This window comes from Oncorhynchus nerka, unplaced genomic scaffold (genome assembly GCF_034236695.1).
Source record: "Oncorhynchus nerka isolate Pitt River unplaced genomic scaffold, Oner_Uvic_2.0 unplaced_scaffold_5455, whole genome shotgun sequence".
In the NCBI taxonomy this organism is placed as follows: domain Eukaryota; kingdom Metazoa; phylum Chordata; class Actinopteri; order Salmoniformes; family Salmonidae; genus Oncorhynchus; species Oncorhynchus nerka.
The window spans coordinates 42-11,824 of record NW_027035858.1 but is presented as its reverse complement, the minus strand read 5'-3'; the positions used below and the strand labels follow the sequence as shown (position 1 = coordinate 11,824).

Genomic DNA, 11,783 nt, shown 5'->3' with positions numbered 1-11,783 from the left:
CAGCCTGAGGCAGCCTCTCAGAAGTACCAGGATGGAAGAGCCTGAGGCAGCCTCTCAGAAGTACCAGGATGGAAGAGCCTGAGGCAGCCTCTCAGAAGTACCAGGATGGAAGAGCCTGAGGCAGCCTCTCAGAAGTACCAGGATGGAAGAGCCTGAGGCAGCCTCTCAGAAGTACCAGGAGGGAAGAGCCTGAGGCAGCCTCTCAGAAGTACCAGGATGGAAGAGCCTGAGGCAGCCCCTGTTAGATGTATCAGGCCGTTCTGGCAGCTCAGCCCCTGTTAGATGGACAGAGGGAGGGAGGTGTTCAGTCGTTGTGTTTATCCGAGGCTCTGAGGGGGGGGCTCGTTCAGTTGTTGTGTTTATCTGAGGCTCTGAGGGGGGGCCGTTCAGTTGTTGTGTTTATCTGAGGCTGTGAGGGGGCCTGCTCAGTTGTTGTGTTTATCCCGAGGCTCTGAGGGGGGCCGTTCAGTCGTTGTGTTTATCTGGAGGCTGAGAGGGGGCTCGTTCAGTCGTTGTGTTTATCTGAGGCTGTGAGGGGGCTCGTTCAGTTGTTGTGTTTATCCGAGCTCTGAGGGGGGCTGTTCAGTCGTTGTGTTTATCTGAGGCTGTGAGGGGGGCCGTTCAGTCGTTGTGTTTATCCGAGGCTCTGAGGGGGGTGATCTCTGACAGGTCTTCTTGGGGGAACACCACGAAACACAACTTCTGGCCCACGTAGGTCACACACTCTGGAACAGACAGGCAGGGGGGTCAGAGAGAGGCAGGGGGGTCAGAGACAGGCAGGGGGGTCAGAGACAGGCAGGGGGGTCAGAGACAGGCAGGGGGGTCAGAGACAGGCAGGGGGGTCAGAGACAATATACAGTGAAGTCCCTGACTTCAACACGTGACTCAACATGATGGTGTTTGGGTGACTCTGGAAAAGTAGGCTTGTACTGCCCTCTAGTGGTAGATGACAACTTCATGACAAAAAATGTAATTGTGTTGTAAGACGCATATCCTGCAGATGGCAGCATGTCATGCTGCCTTATCAGTGTTGATACAGAGACTGCAGCATGTCATTCTGCCTTATCAGTGTCGATACGGAGACGACAGCATGTCATTCTGCCTTATCAGTGTCGATACGGAGACGACAGCATGTCATTCTGCCTTATCAGTGTCGATACGGAGACGGCAGCATGTCATTCTGCCTTATCAGTGTCGATGCAGAGACGGCAGCATGTCATTCTGCCTTATCAGTGTCGATACGGAGACGGCAGCATGTCATTCTGCCTTATCAGTGTTGATGCAGAGACGGCAGCATGTCATTCTGCCTTATCAGTGTCGATACGGAGACGGCAGCATGTCATTCTGCCTTATCAGTGTTGATACAGAGACAGGCAGCATGTCATTCTGCCTTATCAGTGTTGATGCAGAGACGACACCATGTCATTCTGCCTTATCAGTGTCGATACAGAGACGACAGCATGTCATTCTGCCTTATCAGTGTCGATGCAGAGGAGGCAGCATGTCATTCTGCCTTATCAGTGTTGATACGGAGACGACAGCATGTCATTCTGCCTTATCAGTGTCGATATGAGACGGCAGCATGTCATTCTGCCTTATCAGTGTCGATACGGAGATTCAGCATGTCATTCTGCCTTATCAGTAATGGATATGGAGACGGCAGCATGTCATTCTGCTGCCTTATCAGTGTTGATGCAGAGACGACAGCATGTCATTCTGCCTTATCAGTGTCGATACGGAGACGGCAGCATGTCATTCTGCTGCCTTATCAGTGTCGATACGGAGACGGCAGCATGTCATTCTGCCTTATCAGTGTCGATACGGAGACGGCAGCATGTCATTCTGCCTTATCAGTGTCGATACAGAGACGGCAGCATGTCATTCTGCTGCCTTATCAGTGTCGATACGGAGACGACAGCATGTCATTCTGCCTTATCAGTGTCGATGCAGAGACGACAGCATGTCATTCTGCCTTATCAGTGTCGATACAGAGACGACAGCATGTCATTCTGCCTTATCAGTGTCGATATGGAGACGGCAGCATGTCATTCTGCCTTATCAGTGTCGATACGGAGATGGCAGCATGTCATTCTGCCTTATCAGTGTCGATACGGAGATGGCAGCATGTCATTCTGCTGCCTTATCAGTGTCGATATGGAGACGGCAGCATGTCATTCTGCTGCCTTATCAGTGTCGATACGGATACAGCAGCATGTCATTCTGCTGCCTTATCAGTGTCGATACAGAGACGACAGCATGTCATTCTGCTGCCTTATCAGTGTTGATACAGAGACAGGCAGCATGTCATTCTGCCTTATCAGTGTTGATGCAGAGACGGCAGCATGTCATTCTGCCTTATCAGTGTCGATACAGAGACAGGCAGCATGTCATTCTGCCTTATCAGTGTTGATGCAGAGACGACAGCATGTCATTCTGCCTTATCAGTGTTGATACAGAGACGACAGCATGTCATTCTGCCTTATCAGTGTTGATACAGAGACGACAGCATGTCATTCTGCCTTATCAGTGTTGATACAGAGACGACAGCATGTCATTCTGCCTTATCAGTGTTGATACAGAGACAACAGCATGTCATTCTGCTGCCTTATCAGTGTCGATGTGTCATTCTGCCTTATCAGTGTTGATACAGAGACAACAGCATGTCATTCTGCTGCCTTATCAGTGTCGACACGGAGACGACAGCATGTCATTCTGCCTTATCAGTGTCGATGCAGAGACGGCAGCATGTCATTCTGCCTTATCAGCAGCATACCTAACTTAGTTGACTGTAAGTTGCTCTGACTAAGAGCGTCTGGTGAATGACCTACATGGACATGCAATACAAGGAGTGTGGGAGTCACTCACCCACGACCCTGTAGACACATCTGGGCTTGTTCTTCCAGTGGACTCCGACGAAGTAGACGGGTACCCCGGTGAGCATGATGACGATCCCCATGCCACACACCACAGGCTCCGAGTACAGGCTGAACCCCAGCAGCACCGCCCAGAACACCAGGTAACTGATAGGGACCAACACACTCACCTGGAGGGAGAGGGGGAGGAGGGAGAGGAGAGAAGGGGAATGAGGAGAGGATAGAGGGAGGGGGAGAGAAGAGGGAGGATGGGGAGGATGGGGGGAGGGGGAGGAGGGAGAGGAGAGAAGGGGAATGAGGAGAGGATAGAGGGAGGGGGAGAGAAAAGGGAGGATGGGGAGGATGGGGAGGGGGAGGAGGGAGAGGAGAGAAGGGAATGAGGAGAGGATAGAGGGAGGGGGGGAGAGAAGAGGGAGGATGGGGAGGGATGGGGGGAGGGGGAGGGAGGGAGAGGAGAGAAGGGGGAATGAGGAGAGGATAGAGGGAGGGGGAGAGAAAAGGGAGGATGGGGAGGATGGGGGAGGGGGAGGAGGGAGAGGGAGGGGAATGAGGAGAGGATAGAGGGAGGGGGAGAGAAGAGGGAGGATGGGGAGGATGGGGGAGGGGAGGAGGGAGAGGAGAGAAGGGGAATGAGGAGAGGATAGAGGGAGGGGGAGAGAAAAGGGAGGATGGGGGAGGGGGAGGAGGGAGAGGAGAGAAGGGGAATGAGGAGAGGATAGAGGGAGGGGGAGAGAAGAGGGAGGATGGGGAGGAGGGGGAGGGGGAGGGAGAGGAGAGAAGGGGAATGAGGAGAGGATAGAGGTCAGGGGGAGAGAATAGGGAGGATGGGGAGGATGGGGGAGGGGGAGGAGGGAGAGGAGAGAAGGGGAATGAGGAGAGAATAGAGGGAGGGGGGAGAGAAAAGGAGGATGGGGAGGATGGGGGAGGAGGGAGAGGAAGGAAGGAAGTAATAGAATGACAGTTCATTTCTGGTTTCATCAGTAATAGAATGACAGTTCATTTCCTGGTGCCCATCAGTAATAGAATGACAGTTCATTTCCTGGTGTCCCATTAGTAATAGAATGACAGTTCATTTCCTGGTACCCATCAGTAATATAATGACAGTTCATTTCCTGGTTTCCCATCAGTAATAGAATGACAGTTCATTTCCTGGTACCCATCAGTAATAGACTGACAGTTCATTTCCTGGTTGCCCATCAGTAATAGAATGACAGTTCATTTCCTGGTACCCATCAGTAATAGACTGACAGTTCATTTCCTGGTTGCCCATCAGTAATAGAATGACAGTTCATTTCCTGGTACCCATCAGTAATAGACTGACAGTTCATTTCCTGGTTTTCCATCAGTGACAGTTCATTTCCTGGTTCCCATCAGTAATAGACTGACAGTTCATTTCCTGGTTCCTCATCAGTAATAGAATGACAGTTCATTTCCTGGTTTCCCATCAGTAATAGAATGACAGTTCATTTCCTGGTTTCCCATCAGTGATAGACTGACAGTTCATTTCCTGGTTGCCCATCAGTAATAGACTGACAGTTCATTTCCTGGTTTCCCATCAGTAATAGACTGACAGTTCATTTCCTGGTTCCCCATCAGTAATAGAATGACAGTTCATTTCCTGGTGCCCATCAGTAATAGACTGACAGTTAATTTCCTGGGACCCATCAGTAATAGAATGACAGTTCATTTCCTGGTTACCCATCAGTAATAGAATGACAGTTCATTTCCTGGTTTCCCATCAGTAATAGAATGACAGTTCATTTCCTGGTTTCCCATCAGTAATATAATGACAGTTCATTTCCTGGTTGCCCATCAGTAATAGAATGCTGGTCTCCCATCAGTAATAGAATGACAGTTCATTTCCTGGTTTCCCATCAGTGATAGACTGACAGTTCATTTCCTGGGTTCCCATCAGTAATAGACTGAGAGTTCATTTCCTGGTTGCCCATCAGTAATAGACTGACAGTTCATTTCCTGGTTAAGGTGTGCACTAGTAAATAGTTCCCAGATATAGTAGATATACTACCACCAGATATACTACCACCAGATATAGTAGCACCAGATATAGTAGCATCAGATATAGTAGCATCAGATATAGTAGCAGCAGATATAGTAGCAGATATAGTACCAGCAGATATAGTATCAGCAGATATAGTAGCAGATATAGTAGTAGCAGATATAGTAGCAGATATAGTAGCATCAGATATAGTAGCAGGAGATATAGTAGCAGATATAGTAGCAGCAGATATAGTATCAGCAGATATAGTAGCAGATATAGTAGCATCAGATATAGTAGCAGCAGATATAGTACCAGCAGAAATAGTAGCAGATATAGTACCACCAGATATAGTAGCAGCAGATACAGTACCAGCAGATATAGTATCAGCAGATATAGTAGCAGCAGATATAGTATCAGCAGATATAGTGGCAGCAGATATAGTAGCACCAGATATAGTAGCAGCAGATATAGTAGCAGCAGATATAGCAGCAGATATAGTAGCAGCAGATATAGTAGCAGCAGATATAGTATCAGCAGATATAGTAGCAGCAGATATAGCACCAGATATAGTAGCAGCAGATATAGTAGCAGCAGATATAGTATCAGCAGATATAGTAGCAGCAGATATAGCAGCAGATATAGTAGCAGTAGATATAGTAGCAGATATAGTAGCAGATATAGTAGCAGCAGATATAGTAGCAGCAGATATAGTAGCAGATATAGTAGCAGATATAGTAGCAGCAGATATAGTAGCAGTAGATATAGTAGCAGATATAGCAGCACCAGATATAGTAGCAGATATAGCAGCAGTAGATATAGTAGCAGATATAGCAGCAGTAGATATAGTAGCAGTAGATATAGTAGCAGATATAGCAGCAGATATAGCAGCAGCAGATATAGTAGCAGTAGATATAGTAGGAGATATAGTAGCAGATATAGTAGCAGTAGATATAGTAGCAGATATAGTAGCAGTAGATATAGTAGCAGATATAGTAGCAGTAGATATAGTAGCAGATATAGTAGCAGTAGATATAGTAGCAGCAGATATAGTAGCAGCAGATATAGTAGCAGCAGATATAGTAGCAGATATAGTAGCAGCAGATATAGTAGCAGTAGATATAGTAGCAGATACAGTAGCAGATATAGTAGCAGTAGATATAGTAGCAAATAGATATAGTAGCAGTAGAGCAGATATAGTATCAGTAGATATAGTAGCATCAGATATAGTAGCAGTAGATATAGTAGCAGCAGATATAGTAGCAGTAGATATAGTAGCACCAGATATAGTATCAGATATAGTATAGTAGCAGCAGATATAGTAGCAGCAGATATAGTAGCAGCAGATATAGTAGCAGCAGATATAGTAGCACCGGATGTAGTATCAGCAGATATAGTAGCAGCAGATATAGTAGCAGCAGATATAGTAGCAGCAGATATAGTAGCAGTAGATATAGCAGCAGCAGATATAGTAGCAGCAGATATAGTAGCAGTAGATATAGTAGCAGCAGATATAGTAGCAGCAGATATAGTAGCAGATATAGTAGCATCAGATATAGTAGCATCAGATATAGTAGCAGTAGATATAGTAGCAGCAGATATAGTAGCAGTAGATATAGTAGCAGTAGATATAGTAGCAGCAGATATAGTAGCACCAGATATAGTAGCATCAGATATAGTAGCAGTAGATATAGTAGCAGCAGATATAGCAGTAGCAGCAGTATATAGTAGCAGATATAGTATCAGCAGATACAGTAGCAGCAGATATAGTAGCAGTAGATATAGTAGCAGCAGATATAGTAGCAGCAGATATAGTAGCAGCAGATATAGTAGCAGTAGATATAGTAGCAGCAGATATAGTAGCAGATATAGTATCAGCAGATATAGTAGCACCAGATATAGTATCAGCAGATATAGTAGCAGCACAGCAGATATAGTAGCATCAGATATAGTAGCAGCAGATATAGTAGCAGCAGATATAGTATCAGCAGATATAGTATCATCAGATATAGTAGCAGTAGATATAGTAGCAGTAGATATAGTAGCAGCAGATATAGTAGCAGTAGATATAGTAGCAGCAGATATAGTAGCAGATATAGTAGCACCAGATATAGTAGCAGCAGATATAGTAGCAGTAGATATAGTAGCAGCAGATATAGTAGCAGTAGATATAGTAGCAGCAGATATAGTAGCAGTAGATATAGTAGCAGCAGATATAGTAGCAGCAGATATAGTAGCAGCAGATATAGTAGCATCAGATATAGTAGCATCAGATATAGTTGCAGCAGATATAGTAGCAGCAGATATAGTAGCAGCAGATATAGTAGCACCAGATATAGTAGATATAGTAGCAGTAGATATAGTAGCACCAGATATAGTAGCAGCAGATATAGCAGCAGATATAGTAGCAGCAGATATAGTAGCAGTAGATATAGTAGCACCAGATATAGTAGCAGCAGATATAGTAGCATCAGATATAGTAGCAGCAGATATAGTAGCAGCAGATATAGTAGCAGCAGATATAGTAGCAGATATAGTAGCATCAGATATAGTAGCAGCAGATATAGCAGCAGCAGATATAGTAGCAGCAGATATAGTAGCAGTAGATATAGTAGCAGCAGATATAGTAGCAGCAGATATAGTAGCAGCAGATATAGTAGCAGTAGATATAGTAGCAGTAGATATAGTAGCACCAGATATAGTAGCAGTAGATATAGTAGCAGTAGATATAGTAGCACCAGATATAGTAGCATCAGATATAGTAGCATCAGATATAGTAGCATCAGATATAGTAGCACCAGATGTAGTATCAGCAGATATAGTAGCAGCAGATATAGTAGCAGATATAGTAGCAGCAGATATAGTAGCAGTAGATATAGTAGCAGCAGATATAATAGCAGCAGATATAGTAGCATCAGATATAGTAGCATCAGATATAGTAGCACCAGATGTAGTATCAGCAGATATAGTAGCAGCAGATATAGTAGCAGCAGATATAGTAGCAGTAGATATAGTAGCAACAGATATAATAGCAGCAGATATAGTAGCATCAGATATAGTAGCATCAGATATAGTAGCATCAGATATAGTAGCAGCAGATGTAGTATCAGCAGATATAGTAGCAGCAGATATAGTAGCAGATATAGTAGCAGCAGATATAGTAGCAGTAGATATAGTAGCAGCAGATATAATAGCAGCAGATATAGTAGCATCAGATATAGTAGCATCAGATATAGTAGCAGATATAGTAGCAGTAGATATAGCAGCAGATATAGTAGCAGTAGATATAGCAGCAGCAGATATAGCAGCAGATATAGTCGCAGCAGATATAGTAGCAGCAGATATAGTAGCAGCAGATATAGTAGCAGCAGATATAGTAGCAGCAGATATAGCAGCAGATATAGTAGCAGCAGATACAGTACCAGCAGATATAGTATCAGCAGATATAGTAGCAGATATAGTAGTAGCAGATATAGTAGCAGATATAGTAGCAGCAGATATAGTAGCAGATATAGTAGTAGCAGAAATAGTAGCAGCAGATATAGTAGCAGCAGATATAGTAGCAGCAGATATAGTATCAGCAGATATAGTAGCAGCAGATATAGTAGCACCAGATATAGTAGCACCAGATACAGTAGTAGCAGATCTTGTAGCATAAGATATAGTAGCCTTGTAGATATAGTAGATATAGTAGCACCAGTCGCTCTGGATAGAGCGTCTGCTAAATGACAAATGTAAATGTAAATGTAGCACCAGATATAGTAGCATCAGATATAGTAGCATCAGATATAGTAGCAGTAGATATAGTAGCAGCAGATATAGCAGCAGAAATAGTAGATATAGTAGCACCAGTCGCTCTGGATAAGAGCGTCTGCTAAATGACTTAAATGTAAATGTAAATGTAGCACCAGATATAGTAGCATCAGATATAGTAGCATCAGATATAGTAGCAGTAGATATAGTAGCAGCAGATATAGCAGCAGATATAGTAGATATAGTAGCACCAGTCGCTCTGGATAAGAGCGTCTGCTAAATGACTTAAATGTAAATGTAAATGTAGCACCAGATATAGTAGCATCAGATATAGTAGCATCAGATATAGTAGCAGCAGATATAGCAGCAGCAGATATAGTAGCAGTAGATATAGTAGCAGCAGATATAGTAGCAGCAGATATAGTAGCAGTAGATATAGTAGCAGTAGATATAGTAGCAGTAGATATAGTAGCAGATATAGTAGCAGCAGATATAGTAGCAGCAGATATAGTAGCAGCAGATATAGTAGCAGCAGATATAGTAGCAGTAGATATAGTAGCACCAGATATAGTAGCAGCAGATATAGTAGCAGCAGATATAGTAGCAGCAGATATAGTAGCAGCAGATATAGTAGCAGCAGATATAGTAGCAGCAGATATAGTAGCAGTAGATATAGTAGCACCAGATATAGTAGCAGCAGATATAGTAGCAGTAGATATAGCAGCAGTAGATATAGTAGCATCAGATATAGTAGCATCAGATATAGTAGCAGTAGATATAGTAGCAGCAGATATAGTAGCAGCAGATATAGTAGCAGTAGATATAGTAGCAGCAGATACAGTACCAGCAGATATAGTATCAGCAGATATAGTAGCAGATATAGTAGTAGCAGATATAGTAGCAGATATAGTAGCAGCAGATATAGTAGCAGATATAGTAGTAGCAGAAATAGTAGCAGCAGATATAGTAGCAGCAGATATAGTAGCAGCAGATATAGTAGCAGCAGATATAGTAGCAGCAGATATAGTAGCAGTAGATATAGTAGCACCAGATATAGTATCAGCAGATATAGTAGCAGTAGATATAGTAGCACCAGATATAGTAGCATCAGATATAGTAGCATCAGATATAGTAGCATCAGATATAGTAGCACCAGATGTAGTATCAGCAGATATAGTAGCAGCAGATATAGTAGCAGATATAGTAGCAGCAGATATAGTAGCAGTAGATATAGTAGCAGCAGATATAATAGCAGCAGAAATAGTAGCATCAGATATAGTAGCATCAGATATAGTAGCATCAGATATAGTAGCAGCAGATATAGTAGCAGTAGATATAGTAGCAGCAGATATAATAGCAGTAGATATAGTAGCAGATATAGTAGCATCAGATATAGTAGCATCAGATATAGTAGCAGCAATATAGTAGCAGATGATATAGTAGCAGCAGATATAGTAGCAGTAGATATAGTAGCAGCAGATATAGTAGCAGCAGATATAGTAGCAGTAGATATAGTAGCAGCAGATATAATAGCAGTAGATATAGTAGCAGATATAGTAGCATCAGATATAGTAGCATCAGATATAGTAGCAGCAGATATAGTAGCAGATATAGTAGCAGCAGATATAGTAGCAGTAGATATAGTAGCAGCAGATATAATAGCAGCAGAAATAGTAGCATCAGATATAGTAGCATCAGATATAGTAGCATCAGATATAGTAGCAGCAGATATAGTAGCACCAGATATAGTAGCACCAGATACAGTAGTAGCAGATCTTGTAGCATAAGTTATAGTAGCAGCAGATATAATAGCAGCAGAAATAGTAGCATCAGATATAGTAGCATCAGATATAGTAGCATCAGATATAGTAGCAGCAGATATAGTAGCAGTAGATATAGTAGCAGCAGATATAATAGCAGTAGATATAGTAGCAGATATAGTAGCATCAGATATAGTAGCATCAGATATAGTAGCAGCAGATATAGTAGCAGATATAGTAGCAGCAGATATAGTAGCAGTAGATATAGTAGCATCAGATATAGTAGCAGCAGATATAGTAGCAGTAGATATAGTAGCAGCAGATATAATAGCAGCAGATATAGCAGCAGATATAGTAGCAGCAGATATAGTATCAGCAGATATAGCAGCAGATATAGTAGCAGCAGATATAGTATCAGCAGATATAGTATCAGCAGATATAGTAGCAGCAGATATAGTAGCAGCAGATATAGTAGCAGTAGATATAGTAGCAGCAGATATAGTAGCAGCAGATATAGTAGCAGTAGATATAGTAGCAGTAGATATAGTAGCAGTAGATATAGTAGCAGCAGATATAGTAGCAGCAGATATAGTAGCAGTAGATATAGTAGCAGCAGATATAGCAGCAGATATAGTAGCAGCAGATATAGGCCTGCTGTACCTTGATGGGTCGTAGCAGGTTGGGTCTCTTCCAGCGATAGTACAGCAGGCCAGCGATGGTCACTCCATAGGACAGGAAGTTAATAAACGACACATAGTTGATCAGGTTGTGAGTCTCTCCGATACACAGGATCACAATGGTGGCTCGCACTGTGGAGGAGGAGGAGGGAATGAACAGAGGTCAATGAACATAGACTTTATACACAAGCCATGCGGTTTATAACACAACAGCCCCTGGGGTTGGGGCTATAGGAACTGCGGTTTGGGGCTAGAACAGCCCTGGGGTTTAGGGCTATAGAACTAACACAGCCATACAGCCCTGGGGTTTGGGGCTATAGGAACTAGTACAGCCCTGGGGTTTGGGGCTATAGGAACTAGTACAGCCCTGCGGTTTGGGGCTATAGGAACTAGTACAGCCCCCTGGGGTTTGGGGCTATAGGAATAACAGGGGTTTGGGGCTAAGGAACTAGTACAACCCTGGGTTTGGGGGCTATAGGAACTAACACAGCCCTGGGGTTTGAGGATGGGGTTTGGGGCTAGGAACTAGTACAGCCCTGGGGTTGGGACTACAGCCCCTGGGGTTTGGGGCTATAGGAACTGGGGTTTTGAGAACAGCCCTGGGGTTTGGGGGCTATAGGAACTAGAACAGCCCTGGGGTTTGAACACTATAGGAACTAACACAGCCCTGCGGTTTGGGGCTATAGACTAGTACAGCCTGGGGTTTGGGGCTAAACTAACACAG

At 43.5% G+C, this 11,783-nt stretch overlaps 1 protein-coding gene across 1 annotated transcript; it reads right to left on the bottom strand.

Moving 5' to 3' along the window:
* Positions 1 to 617: 617 nt before the first annotated feature.
* Positions 618 to 11,191, bottom strand: LOC135566369 (asc-type amino acid transporter 1-like; the record flags this gene model as incomplete). The annotated part of the gene is made up of 3 exons (XM_065014103.1): positions 618 to 725; positions 2,866 to 3,043; positions 11,043 to 11,191. Coding segments are annotated over 3 exons (431 nt in total), but the record flags the coding sequence as incomplete, so codon positions are not given.
* Between the last annotated feature and the right edge of the window lie 592 nt (positions 11,192 to 11,783).